General features: G+C 47.0%; 1 protein-coding gene across 1 annotated transcript in view; it reads left to right on the top strand.

The window, feature by feature from the left end:
* LOC141978972 (uncharacterized) overlaps nt 1-13,306 on the top strand; it is a 31,844-nt gene extending 18,538 nt beyond the window's left edge. Inside the window, exons 2-3 of the mRNA XM_074941405.1 lie at nt 8,766-8,879; nt 9,250-13,306. Coding sequence (XP_074797506.1) covers nt 9,297-10,958 — 1,662 coding nt within the window. The 5' untranslated portion in view covers nt 8,766-8,879; nt 9,250-9,296 and the 3' untranslated portion in view covers nt 10,959-13,306. The remainder of the gene's footprint in view (nt 1-8,765; nt 8,880-9,249) is intronic.
* Nucleotides 13,307-15,245: the final 1,939 nt, after the last annotated feature.

Here is a 15,245-nt window from a genome sequence, read left to right as displayed (position 1 = left end):
TGTCGGGATGCCGAAGTGCACTAGAGGAGACCATTTGGCCCACACGGTGCCACTGTGAAGCCTGCTCTGCATTCCTGCACATTTTCTGCAGTGCATTACAGCGTTGTGCCTGTAAGTCTCTCTAACGCTGTCTTCAGTGACTCGAGAGCATGAGCACCAGCCTCGGGCAGACTGGTAAGAAGCAGGGCCCAAACCCCAAATTGGTTGTGAGATCTACATGTAGATTTCACCAACCAACTGTGAAGTGTAAACGCTTCTGGTGCTGTAACAGCATTAACATGGAATCACAGACGGTCCCCTTGAGTCATCCCATAGATCTCACCATGCAGGTGAGCTCACCTTTGTGATAGACGGTCCCTTCCACCAGGGGTTCTCACCCTTTTTGTTTCTGAGGGTCCCCCAACATGCTATAAAAACTCCACAGCCCCCGTGGGCCACAATAACTGGCTTTCTGCATATAAAAGCCAGGGCTGGTGTTAGGGGGCCCCATACATTGCTTAGGCTTTGGCTTCAGCCCCGGGTGGTAGGGCTGAGTGCCCCAGACTTCAGCCCCATGCACTGGGACTTCAACTTTCTGCCCTGGGCCTCGGCGAGTCTAATGCTGGCCTTCCTTGGCAGCCCTGCTGAAACCTGCTTGTGGCCCCACAGAGGTCCCCAGTCCCCTGGTTGAGAACCACTGCCTTACACCTTGAATCACAGCAACATTCAGGTTACTGCCAGTCCCAAAGGATGAGGCACTTAAGTCAATTAAATCTTAGATCTTAAGATTAGTAGCCAGTCCTGTAATAACCTGTATTATTTATTTAAAAGGAAACAAGAGTTGTTTACAAAGTTAAAGCAGGTAATCAAAAAGATGCAGATGAGTTAAATTTCAAAAGGTAATAGAGCTTCTATAATAAGCAAGCGCTACGTATTCTTTAGGACTAACCCAGGCTAAGCAGTTGGGGATCTCTTGCTTATGCCTCGAAACTTTGCCCCCCAGAGTCCAAGCAGCATACAGATAATCCGTTCCTTCAGTATGGGGTTTTTTAATCCCCTTCCTGCCATGTGCTCTGAGCTGCAAACTCAGCTAATGGGAAGTCAAGAGCACAACAACAGTCTTTTGCCTTCTTTAACATCCCATAATAGTCTGTCTGGTGTTGATGGACCTTTCCTGCCAGGCAGGGTGTAATGCATTTTGTTGCCAATCAGCACTTCACATCGGTAAAGTCTCTCTCCTGTCTGGTGATTTACAGAGCCACAGAGGCTCACAATGCAGCGAGTCAGATATTAACCCAGGCAGCAACTCACAAACATTCAATAAAGTCTAAACACATTCTTATAATTCTCATACCTGTTTTAACAACACTAACACAGGTGAGCCAGACTGATTCCAGCTCTGTGTTTTTCCATGTTCAATTAAGACATGGGGGCTTTTGCAAGAGCTAACACCCCATCTGCGACTGTCACAGGCAGGATGGGCAGGGATGGTGTCTCTAGCCTCTGTTTGCCAGAAGCTGGGAATGGGTGATGGGATGGATCACATGATTACCTGTTCTATTCATTCCCTCTGAAGCACCTGGCATTGGCCACTGAGCTAGATGGACCATTGGTCTGACGCAGTGGGCTGTTCTTATGTTCACAGTCTGTATCGGTTTCAGAGTAGCAGCCGTGTTAGTCTGTATTTGCAAAAAGAAAAGGAGTATTAGTGGCACCTTAGAGACTAACCAATTTATTTGAGCATAAGCTTTCGTGAGCTACAGCTCACTTCATCGGATGCATTCCTGTCTGTATCGGGAGTATCTACTCATTTGGACTTACTGGGGAGCCACAGAAAGAGACACGATGTGCTGAGGCAAGAAGGCCCAGTCTCAGAGCCCCCAGGGTCACGCTTGACAAAAGCTAAAACTAGGCCCAGCCCATGAAAGGGGGCACTCCCAGGAGAGACTGTATAAAGGCTGGAGCATCAAACAACTTTATAAACCTGAGACAGCTGCCTTGGGGAAAATGACAAGGAGAATCCCACAAAGTGACGACTTTGATTCTGCCCTTCTCTGGCCTTTGGTTCATAGAATCGCAGAACTGGAAGGGACCTCGAGATGTTATCTAGTCCAGTCCCCTGCACTCAAGGCAGGACTAAGTATTATCTAGACCATCCCTGACAGGTGTTTGTCCTGCCTGCTCTTAAAAATACCCAATGATGGAGATTCCACAACCTCCCTAGGAAATTTATTCCAGTGCCTAACCACTGACAGTTAGGAAGTTTTTCCTAAAGTCCAACCTAAACTGCCGTTGCTGTAATTTAAGCCCATTCCTTCTTGTCCTGTTCTCAGAGGTTAAGAAGAACAATTTTTCTCCCTCCTCTTTGTAACAACCTTTTATGTACTTGAAAACTGTGATCATGTCCCATCTCGGTTTTCTCTTCTCCAGACTAAAGAAACCTAGTTTTCTCAATCTTCCCTCATAGGTCATGTTTTCTAGACCTTTAACTATTTTTGTTGCTCTTCTCTGGACTTTTGCCAATTTGTCCACATCTTTTCTGAAATGTGGCACCCAGAACTGGACACAATACTCCAGTTGAGGCTTAATCAGCACAGAGTAGAGTGGAAGAATTACTTCTCATGTCTTGCTTACAATACTCCTGCTAGTACATCCCAGAATGATGTTTGCTTTTTTTGCAACAGCGTTACACTGTTGACTTATATTTAGCTTGTGAAGCACTATGACCTCCAGATCCCTTTCCACAGTACTCCTTCCTAGGCAGTCATTTCCCATTTTGTATGTGTGCAACTGATTGTTCCTTCCTAAGTGGAGTACTTTGCATTTGTCCGTATTGAATTTCATCCTGTTGACTTCAGACCATTTCTCCAGTTTGTCCAGATCATTTTGAATTTTAATCCTATCCTCCAAAGCCCTTGCAACCCCTCCCAGCTTGGTATCATCCACAAACTTGATAAGTGTAACAGAGAGACTCTGTTACTGGGAGGGTTTCACCCTCTCTCAGAGGGTTACACCCTGGTGGGAGGGGGCTAGGCCTGTTCTGGAATAAGGTCACTCTGTGCTTCACAGTGTGACAGAACCTCCTCCCAATCCCTCTCTGCGCAAACGCTCCCTGAGAAGGAAGACAGGGACTAGAGAGGGTTCTTACACCTAACCCATTGACTGGCCGATGATGAAGCGGGAGAGAGGCTACATTGTGGGTCCGGGCAAACCTGTGAGGCAAACCCTAACCGCCTGGAAGCGCAGTACCCCCCGAGGCAAAGCCAGTGCTCTGCCACATCGGGCACAGTGAAAGGAAATGAGATTGTTTTCTACAGCAGCATGGCTCAAGGGCATTGGCCAGTCTGGACTATATTGTCTTCTTTGCTTCTCTGTCCTAATCTAAGGACTTTCCAATGCTGTGTTTCAGTTGACAAATAAACCCTGGTATGTTTTAAAAGTCTGCCCAGTGTCACAGCAAAAACTTGCTGAGGTGCATGGAAGCATGAATGAGGAACAGTCTCTGAACAGGAGTGTAGTTCAGCTGGGCCTGCTGGCAGAGCTCTCAGGCTGAAATAGGAGTGCTGAAGCCAGAGGCTTGTTAGGATACAGATATTCAGGCCTGTCTGTAAAGGCCTGTACTCTAAGAATTTAGGTGTATTCTTATCACTTGGCTAGTTCTAGAGGTATAAAAGAATCAAAATCACTGTCTGCTGTTGTAAGGGCCTGCTCTTACTGTGACAGTCTGAGGCCCTGTTCTTAGGCTAAGGCCTTTGGCTAAGCAGCAGAGGCAGCCATAAGCTGGGAAACCAACGGTCACATCCCCACATTCCAAACTAGTCACATTGAAATAAGGTGCTATTGGGCTGATAGGAATACAATCCTGTCCTGATAATGCCTATCGCCTCCAGAGAAAGGGAAGTGCCTAGAAGATTTAAAAGGAAACTTGGTTTGATAGCATCGTCTCTGGCAAGAACTCACTTATCAATAGCTGGGATGTGAAATCCTCACTTCTGTGTTTGTTCTATCACTGTAGTCCCCATTTCCCTATTGTTTGTCTGTATAATCTCTGGTTCTGTGATTGTTTCAGTCTGCTGTATAATTAATTTTGCTGGGTGTAAACTAATTAAGGTGGTGGGATATAATTGGTTACATAGTCATGTTACAATATGTTAGGATTGCTTAGTTAAATTTCAGGAAAATGATTGGTTAAGGTATAGCTAAGCAAAACTCAAGTTTTACTGTATAGTCTGCAGTCAATCAGGAAGTGTGTGTGTGGGGGGGGGGAAATGGGAAGAGGGAATGGGGATGGGGAAATTGAAATCATAGAATCATAGGTTTCAGAGTAACAACCGTGTTAGTCTGTATTCACAAAAAGAAAAGGAGTACTTGTGGCACCTTAGAGACTAACCAATTTATTTGAGCATGAGCTTTCGTGAGCTACAGCTCACTTCATCGGATGCATACTGTGGAAACTGCAGAAGACATTATATACACAGAGACCATGAAACAATACCTCCTCCCACCCCACTCTCCTGCTGGTAATAGCTTATCTAAAGTGATCATCAAGTTGGGCCATTTCCAGCACAAATCCCGGTTTTCTCACCCTCCGCCCCCCCCCCCCCCCACACACACACACAAACTCACTCTCCTGCTGGTAATAGCCCATCCAAAGTGACCACTCTCTTTACAATGTGTATGATAATCAAGGTGGGCCATTTCCAGCACAAATCCAGGTTTTCTCACCCCCCTCCAAAAACCACACACACAAACTCACTCTCCTGCTGGTAATAGCTTATCCAAAGTGACCACTCTCCCTACAATGTGCATGAAAATCAAGGTGGGCCATTTCCAGCACAAATCCAGGTTTTCTCACCCCCCCACCCCCATACACACACAAACTCACTCTCCTGCTGGTAATAGCCCATCCAAAGTGGAGAGTGAGTTTGTGTGTGTATGGGGGTGGAGGGGTGAGAAAACCTGGATTTGTGCTGGAAATGGCCCATCTTGATTATCATGCACATTGTAGGGAGAGTGGTCACTTTGGATAAGCTATTACCAGCAGGAGAGTGAGTTTGTGTGTGTGTGTTTTTTGGAAGCGGGGGGGTGAGAAAACCTGGATTTGTGCTGGAAATTGCCCACCTTGATTTTCATACACATTGTAAGGAGAGTGGTCACTTTGGATAAGCTATTACCAGCAGGAGAGTGAGTTTGTGTGTGTGGTTTTTGGAGGGGAGGGGGTGAGAAAACCTGGATTTGTGCTGGAAATGGCCCACCTTGATTATCATACACATTGTAAAGAGAGTGGTCACTTTGGATAGGCTATTACCAGCAGGAGAGTGAGTTTGTTGGGGGGGGGGCGGAGGGTGAGAAAACCTGGATTTGTGCTGGAAATGGCCCAACTTGATGATCACTTTAGATAAGCTATTACCAGCAGGAGAGTGGGGTGGGAGGAGATATTGTTTCATAGTCTCTGTGTATATAATGTCTTCTGCAGTTTCCACAGTATGCATCCGATGAAGTGAGCTGTAGCTCACGAAAGCTCATGCTCAAATAAATTGGTTAGTCTCTAAGGTGCCACAAGTACTACTTTTCTTTTTTCATAGAATCATAGACTATCAGGGTTGGAAGGGACCTCAGGAGGTGTCTAGTCCAACCCCCTGCTCAAAGCAGGACCAATCCCTAACTAAATCATCCCAGCCAGAGTTTTGTCAAGCTGGGCCTTAAAAACCGCTAAGGAGGGAGATTTCACCACCTCCCGAGGTAACCCATTCCAGTGCTTCACCACCCTCCTAGTGAAATAGTTTTTCCTAATATCCAACCTAAACCTCCCCCACTTCAACTTGAGACCATTACTCCTTGTTCTGTCATCTGCTACCACTGAGAACAGCCTAAATCCATCCTCTTTGGGACCCCCTTTCAGGTAGTTGAAAACAGCTATCAAATCCCCCCTCATTCTTCTCTTCCGCAGACTAAACAATCCTAGTTCTCTCAGCCTCTCCTCATAAGTCCTGTGTTCCAGTCCCCTAATCATTTTTGTTGCCCTCCGCTGGACTCTTTCCAATTTTTCCACATCCTTCTTGTAGTGTGGGGCCCAAAACTGGACACAGTACTCCAGATGACGCCTCACCAATGTTGAATAGAGGGGAACGATCACGTCCCTCGATCTCCTGGCAATGCACCTACTTATACATCCCAAAATGCCATTGGCCTTCTTGGCAACAAGGGCACACTGTTGACTCATATCCAGCTTCTCGTCCACTGTAACCCCTAGGTCCTTTTCCACAGAACTGCTGCCTAGCCATTCGGTCCCTAGTCTGTAGCGGTGCATGGGATTCTTCCGTCCTAAGTGCAGGACTCTGCACTTGTCCTTGTTGAACCTCCTCAGATTTCTTTTGGCCCAATCCCCTCCAGATCATTAATGAACATATTGAACAAAACCGGCCTGAGGACCGACCGTTGGGGCACTCCGCTTGACACCGGCTGCCAACTAGACATGGAGCCATTGATCACTACCCATTGAGCCTGACAATCTAGCCAACTTTCTATCCACCTTATAGTCCATGTTTGGCTAAGGGCAGGAATGGGAACAGGGACACAGCTATAAGGCTCTGTGGTGTCAGAGCTGGGAAGGGCGACACTAAGGAAGGAAACTGGAATCATGCTTGCTGGAAGTTCACCCCAATAAACATCGAATTGTTTGCACCTTTGTACTTCGGGTATTGTTGCTCTCTGTTCATGCAAGAAGGATCAGGGAAGTAAGTGAGTGAAGGAATAAGCCCCTTAACAAGGCTCAGGCCTGGTCTATGCTGGGGGAAGCTAAATCGGTCTGAGTTACACACCTTCAGCTATGAAAATAGCATAGCTGAAGTCAACGTACTTAGAGCTACTTACCGCAGTGTCTTCACTGCGGTAAGTCAACTGCTGCCACTCCCCCATCGACTCTGCCTACACTTCTCATGCCGGTGGAGTACCGGAGTCAACTGGAGAGCATTTGGTGGTTGATTTATTGTGTCTTCACGAGATGCGATAAATCGACCCCCGCTGGATTGGTCGCTCCAGAGGTAAGTGTAGACATGCCCTCAGTCTCAGGTGTTGAAGCTACATGGTCTATCCTTATGGAAGAGTGGGACCCCTTGGGGGTCTGGTGCACTCAAGGGGCACCTCCCAAGGACTGTTTAAAGGCCAGGATATTGCACAGATCCTACGGATCCATGACAGTGGGCCAGAGGTTAAGCTTTATGGGGAAAAGATATAAAAGAAGAAAAGCATCTAAATGCGTATTTACCATTACCCCCTCAACAGTTCTCTTGGGAATCCCTGATCGGTTCCAAAGTGTATTAAAACCTTTCTTAAAGGGTTACCTCTTGGTTATCAGGTCATGTCAGTTTGTAGCCCAAAAAGACCCCCCTCAGTCAGCTCAAACACAGCTGTTTCTCCCCAAAAAGTCAGTCTGTCTCTTCAGTCTCCTGAAAGAGGTTAAATCCGTCACTGCCCCTTTCTGCATAGGGCAAAGCTTCAAAAGCTGGAGATCTGCATAACTAACCTTGAGATGGGGCATTCATCACGCCTTAGTGACACCAGCTTCAACAGAAACCCATCCCTGAGCCCATCCCAGTATCATCTGACCCATCTCAGCATCATAGTCTGTGAAGTATTCATGCTTTCAAGGACCAGCTCAAATATAGAGATAGCAGTCTTAGCTAGGGCCAGTGTTTGCTGACAATGAAAACAGAGTAATTGACAAACATGAACAATATATAATCCTTTACAGCATGAAAGTGCATTTGGGGGAGGCAGCAGGAACCGGCTGTATGGGGGAGGAGGGGGCCAAGACACTGGGCATAGAGAGCCTAGAGCCAGCTGTGTGCTGGGGAGATGGGGCATGAACCAGATGTGTGCAGGGGAGATGAGCAGGGGAGAGGTGCTGTGGACACAACCAAGAGGAGGTGCGAGTGCCGTCCGCTCCACAGTATGATTAGGGAGCCCAGCATCCCACTGCAAAGTGCCCCGCCTGCCCAGGGGAAACTTCACAGTGGTTTTGCTGAGCCTAGACTTGTATGAGGATGGAAGAAATTGGCAGCAAGTCTCAACAGCAGCCAGCCCCCAGCCTCTGCCCTGTGCCCCGGGGGGTGGGAGTCAGGTGTCTCCAGGCAGAAATCTGGGGGGTTGTGACCTTGCATGCCCCCACCCTCTGTTCAGCAATTCTGAAGATGAAGGGTGATTCCAGAAATGAAGAGTAATGTCAGGGGAAAAAAATGCAGTAATAGCAGTAATTTCCAGAAAACACTGGCCCTAGTCATAAATTAAGTACAATAGTCTCAAGATGTATGCTTGTGTTCATCAGATCTGTCACTCTGCCTTCACATAGTTCACTCTGCTGGTAGGTTCTACCCCTTCCCCCATTCTGTGTCTGCCTTTTCTATTTAGATGGTAAATTCTTCCTGGAATGGGCCATCTACTATTCTGGGTTTGTACTGTGCCGAGCACAACGGACTGTTAAGTTGGTCCTTAGGCACTAAGGTAATGAATATGATTTATTAATTATTAATTTAATTATTATTAATTTAATAATAATAAATTTGTGAGTCTCTAAGGTGCCACAAGTCCTCGTTTTCTTTTTGCGGATACATACTAACACGGCTGCTGCTCTGGAACCAATAATTCTCCTGACACTTTGAGCCAAGGAAGATGGCCTTGGGATGTTAATACTTAAAAATGAGCTCGGGTTAAAACCATGAAATATTCCTTGTGACAAGTATCCCACAAGTTCCACTAACCTCCCTTGTTTTCTTTGCTTTGAGCAGGTTTTCCAGTTTCCAAACCTGATCAGATCTTGCAGCTGGAAGAAGGGAAAGACCCGTGGGTCCCAGGCCCCCACTGCTCTGAGAAAGAAGTGCTCCTGAGAGCTGCGTGCACAGGTGAGGAATTGGTTAAATCAACTCAAAAACTGTCTGTGAATACAGGAAACATTTGGGATGCACTACAAAGACCTTGTGAGCTCTCCAAGTTCAGGATTGTTCCCTGCAGATGTGGAATCATTAGGCAGATGTCACTCATGGCTTCCCACCTACCCTGACTGACAACTGGCAGCAGGTCCCTCCCCAGTCTCGCTTTCCCATGAGAGTTCTGGTGAGATGCGGACCCAGAACTGATCCCTTCCTCTCTCTCCTATATGGAAGGGTTTGGGGAAAATCCTCTCCTCATAGCTTTGATCTCTCCCGCACATATTTTGGTTTCTTCATCCCTTTTTCCATTCTTCTCTCTTTGATTTCCTTCTGTCCAATGCAGGGAGTGATCTGTGTCTGGATTCTCTCTGTCTCCCATCAGGCATTGGGATGGTGAGTGAGAACGAGGAGACACCCCAGCAGGAAGATGCTGAGGAAGTAGAATCCCATGGAATGTTATCAGGAAGATCCAAAGGGAATGATTCCTGGAATTGTGCACGCCAAGAAAAAGCAAAAGCCTGTGAGAGTCAGCAAAGGCCAGAGGAAAACTTCAGTAGCCACTCAGATCTTGTTACACGCAAGAGAATCAACTTGGAAGAGACATGCTACGCATGCCATGAGTGCGGGAAAAGCTTTGATGGGAGTTCTGCCCTTATGAAACATCAGAGAATCCACACAGGAGAGAGACCCTACACATGCGCTGAGTGTGGTAAAAGCTTTAGTTGGCCCTCACACCTTATCACACATCAGAGAATCCACACAGGAGAGAAACCCTACGCGTGCTCTGAGTGCGGGAAAAGCTTCTCTCAGAGCTCGAACCTTTTCACACATCAGAGAATGCACACAGGAGATACACCCTACATGTGCTCTCAGTGTGGGAAAAGCTTTAGTTGTCACTCGCACCTTAGCATACATCATAGAATCCACACAGGAGAGAAACCCTACATGTGCTCTGCATGCGGGAAAAGCTTCAATCAGAGCTCTACCCTTAGCACACATCAGAGAATCCACACTGGAGAGATGCCCTACACATGTTCTGAGTGTGGGAAAAGCTTCAGTCAGAGCTCAAGGCTTATCGCACATCAGAGAATCCACAGCGGAGAGACGCCCTACACATGCTCTGAGTGCGGGAAAAGCTTCAATCAGAGCTCAAGGCTTATCACACATCAGAGAATCCACAGTGGAGAGAGACCCTACACATGCTCTGAGTGTGGGAAAAGTTTCAATCAGAGCTCAAACCTTGTCTCACATCAGAGAGTCCACAGTGGAGAGAGGCCCTACACATGCTTTGAGTGTGGGAAAAGCTTCAATCATAGCTCAGGGCTTATCACACATCAGAGAATCCACAGCGGAGAGAGACCCTACACATGCTTTGAGTGTGGGAAAAGCTTCAATCAGAGCTCAAACCTTATCATACATCAGAGAATCCACACAGGAGATACACCCTACATGTGCTCTGAGTGTGGGAAAAGTTTTAGTTGTCACTCGTACCTTAGCATACATTGTAGAATCCACACAGGAGAGAAACCCTACACGTGTTCTGAGTGCGGGAAAAGCTTCAGTCAGAGCTCTACCCTTAGCACACATCAGAGAATCCACACTGGAGAGATGCCCTACGCATGCTCTGAGTGCGGGAAAAGCTTCAATCGAAGCTCTGCCCTGATCACACATCAGAGAATCCACACGGGTGAGAAACCTTATGGATGCTCTGAGTGTGGGAAACGCTTTAATCGGAGCTCACACCTTATCACACATAGGACAATTCACACAGGTGAGAAACCTTATGAATGCTCTGAGTGTGGGAAACGCTTTAATCGGAGCTCACACCTTATCACACATAGGACAATTCACACAGGTGAGAAACCTTATGGGTGCTCTGAGTGTGGGAAATGCTTCAATTGGAGCTCACACCTTATCAGACATAGGCAAGTCCACTCAGGAGAGACGCTCTACACATGCTCTGAGTGTGGGAAAAGCTTCAATCAGAGCTCAAGGCTTATTAAACATCAGCAAAACCACATGGGAGAGAACTGTAATAAATGCCTTGACTAAGGCCGGCCAATTTTTTTTTTTTAATTCACATTTGTTAATTCCCATATAGTGATCTTTCTGCCATCTTCACCGTGGTCTCTCAGCTCCCCCAGATGAGCTGCCTTTTGCAGCTCACCCTTCTTTGGGGTCAGTCCTGTGATCTTTTCTATCAACTCCTTTCCTTTTGAGACATAAGAGTGTGCGTCCCTCCAGCCAGGAATGTTCATCAGCTCCAGATGGGGGAAAGAGGTTTGATCCCAACAAGCTACACTGCGGCAAAAAACTACCTGTGCCCTACATCCACTAGGACTGTACATGGTGTTGGCTGCTCAAGTGAGTGATCTTGGTGTAAAAAGACAATTATAGTTGTAGAGCAGATGCAGCCCAGGTGCAGTGGTTGGCATTAGCTTTCCCCTTGGCTGACCTGAACTCCATCACTTTTCCTCGTCTAAACAAACCCTGAGCATCACGGTTCTACTGTTCCCCCATTTCAAAACAAACATCAGGTTTCCCCTTCAGGAACAAATTCTTTCCTTCCCAGTTGCTCTGATGTTGCTTCAGGTTGGGCTGGAGAGCAGATATTTTTACCACCATTTTCCTCACTTAAAATATATTGAACTATAACAAAGAGCAGGAACAGGGCAGGGATAGGGAAAACTGTCATTTCACCCTCTGTAACAACAGAAGAAGATAGGATAAGGCAGAGGGATTCCCTTATTCACCATCCCAATCCCCCTGTTGTTCAATTGGTTCGGTCAATATTTTTTCTAAAGGGCTGGGTAGAGGATTCCCTTGTAAATAAGCAAAATACCCATGCATTTGGCTCCCAAAGCAGTTGTGACCCAGGCCCTGGAGGAGGTCGCTGCTGAAGATATCTCCTTTCTAATCAGATGCATGATGCCTATTTGGGAAATGCAATCCCTAGCTAGGTAGAGATGGGGAAAACGGAAGTGACATTTCTGTTCAGCTCTCCCCTGGGAAATGCTGCAAATGTGTAGAAAATGAAATCCATGTAGAATGTGATAGAGCTGCAGACAGATACTATTTTTAATAGATACCTGACATTTGGTGTCTTACAGGGATTCTAAGCCACACCTGAATTTAGTCCCTAATTTAAACCTGTGCCACCAGATTAAAGAAATAAAAGGGCATATTTGGGGGATTTATACCTCACTATCACTACTGATATGTTGTGTGGTTGGTGAAGAATTCTACACCAGAGAAGTGTAAAATTACTCCAAGTAAGGTCAATGATTTGACAAGAACTCAGGTAGAAATTGCAGGTACGCATGGTTGATTTTCACCCCAGAAATGGAAGCTATGGTGGCCCAGGTAAGCTATTACCTGTGGCCCAGGTAAACTAGTTTTAGAATGCTGCTCCCTAGTTAAGTGCCATTGATCATGGTCCTAAAGGATGCCATGATTAAATTGGCAACAATTTGTCCTTTACCATTTGGATCCAAAGGTTCATGAAGCACATAGAGAAACAGCTGATTCCTTCAGAGCCATTCCATGCCTATGGGTCCCAGTCTGGCTGCCTTGTTGGACAAGAAGCACTTCCATGCTGCACAAATGATGGTAGCCAATGAGGGAATGTATCAGATTCCAAGTTCAGACTGCAGGATACATGAATGCTGAGTCCTGACTGTTAGGATATAGGTATGCAGGCCTCCCTGTTAAGGCTTATACTTTAAGAATTTAGGTATATGTTTATAATTTAGCTAGTTCTAGAGGTATAAAAGAATCAAAATCACTGTCTGCCTGTGTAAGGGCCTTCTCTCACTGTAACAGACTGAGGCCCTGTTCTTAAGCTAAGGCCTTTGGCTAAGCAGTAGAGGCAGCCATAAGGTGGGAAGCATATGGTCACATCCTCACATTCCAAACTAGTCACATTGAAATAAGGTGGTATTGGGCAGTTAGGAGTACAGTCCTGTCCCTGATAATGCCGATCACCACCAGATAAAGATGGTTAACGAAAACTTAGTTTTATAGCATCCTGTCTGGCAAGAAATCACTTCTCAATGGTTGTGGTTGTGAAACCCTCGTTTCTCTATTGTTTTATCTTTATGGCCCCCACTTTTCTATTGTTAATCTGTCTGGTTCTCTAATTGTTTCTGTCTGCTGTCTAATTAATTTTGGTAGGTATAAATTAATTAAGGTAGTCGGATTATAAATGGTTTGAGAATTATGTTACATGTTAGGATTGGTTAGGTAAATTTCAGTAAAATGATTGGTTAAGGTATAGCTGAGAATATTACTTTATAAATTAGGGGCAAACAGGAAGTAAGTTGGGATTCGAAAATAAGGAAAAAGGAACTTGTATTTAAGCTTGCTGGAAGTTCACCCCAATAAACTTTGAATTGTTTGCACCTTCGGACTTTGGGTATTGTTGCTCTCTGTTTATGCGAGAAGGACCAGAGAAGTGAGAGGGTGAAGGAATAAGCCCTCTAACATCTTGGTGCCATGACTCGGATGCATCGCATCGGATAGGTGAGTGGCAGCCTGTAAGTCCCCATCCCCAACAATCCATGCAGCTGCTTGGAGGGGGTATGTCAAATTCTCGTGTTGGTAGTTGCTGGTTCTGGCAAGCTGGGGTAATGGATTTTTTGAACAAATGGATAAGGAACAATCAGGGCCCATACCAGGTGCAGGGGTACAGCTGGGATGAGTTTGAAAAGGAGATGGGGGAGGTTTTGGGAGACCCCAAGGGAAAGGAGTGTAGGAAAAAGGGAATGGTATTACAAGGTTTGTGTGCTGGGATGGCATACTGGGTAAAAGGGGAAGCCGATCTCCTCCAACACATTAAAGATTTGGAGGGGATTGTGGATCAGCAATGGATTTTAACAGAAAAATCCATGTTAGCTGTAGAGAGAGCTGATTTGAAGGCACGAGATGCTGCACGGACAGAGGAGTCTTGTGAGGCAATCCGGCGAGAGAGGGATGAACTGCTGGGAAGAGTAGGAGACTTAGAGGAGGAATTGTATCAATGTAAACATGGGGGCAATGGACTTGGGGACCCCAAACCATCCGCCCCACTAATGGAACTGAAGGAGACACCTCCACCATCCTACCCTGAAAAAACACTGTATCCACCACTGCCAGTGGACATTGTAAGCCGGCCATCCACAGTTACAGTCCCTACGAGAGAGGCTACACAGGAGAAACTGCAGGAGATAGGAATAGTGGCCCTGATTGCGGGGTGGGGGACCATGCCCCACAAGTAGAACAGGCAGAAATCCGCCCCTTGTCCCTGAAGGACCGGGAGTCAGTACTGGGCCATTTGGGAAAGGTACCCCGGGATGATTGAGATCAGTTTGTGCTGTGGCTAGTGGAGGTGGGCAGGGAGAAGAAGGGTCTAACTTGTGAGGACCAGGTGATCATATGGCATAGTCTTTTGGGATGGGGCACCTTGGGAATCAATATGGCAGGACTGGCACACCCATTTCTAATCCTCAGACAGGTGACAAAACAATTGTTTGGGGTGTACTCTCGTACTGCAGGGATGAATAAGGTGAAGCAAATCTCTGGGGAAACAGGGCGGGATACACTGAATCACATACAGGCATGGGCACAGTGCTGCATGGATCCCCTGGACAGTCCATGGGTGATGCCCCAGGCAGGGACACCGGGTCCTGGTGGGGGTGTGGGATTGCTGGAGAAATGTTTGGAGCTGAGCGATCCACAGTTCGTGGGGCATTTAAGGTTGCAGCACCCTGAAGTTGCTCCCAATCAGCTACCCCAATTTCTGGAACAGGCAGATGTATCGGGGGCAGAGCCAGTCCATGTGTTACTGCAGGGGATCAGCACAAGGTGGAAAGGGGTGGGTCAGCCCAGAGGAGAGGATGTAGAGGGAGAGGTGGTGGCTTTGGGGGGCGTGGTAATCAGGGACGAGCGGGCAGCTATAGAGCCACAGATCCAGAGACTGCAGGCTAAGCTGACTACCCAGGATCTTACCAGATCAGGGGGAAAGTGGCCCTGGAGGCCAGGGGAGGGACTGCCGGAAATGCCAGGCACACAATTTTGCTTGAAGACAGGAATGTCTTCGGTGCCAGGACCCCTGTCCCCCCTGTGAAACAGTGGGAGAGACAGAGGTGGGAGCTGCAACTTAGGGGTGCCCTGGGAGGCCTCCTGTCCATGTTCTCAGTTTAGGACGGGATGCATCTGGTCGCCCCATGCTCCAGGGGGTGATCGAAGGGAGTCTCATGAGGGATTTTTTGATAGACACTGGAGCAGCCATCAGCTTAACCACATGGGGGCAGGGGAGACCCTCAGAAGGAACTGTGACAATTGTAGGGGCAACGGGAGGGG

Source organism: Natator depressus, chromosome 28 (assembly GCF_965152275.1).
Source record: "Natator depressus isolate rNatDep1 chromosome 28, rNatDep2.hap1, whole genome shotgun sequence".
NCBI lineage: Eukaryota > Metazoa > Chordata > Testudines > Cheloniidae > Natator > Natator depressus.
Note: the sequence above shows the minus strand (reverse complement) of the source record. Positions and strands in the feature narration are given on the sequence as shown.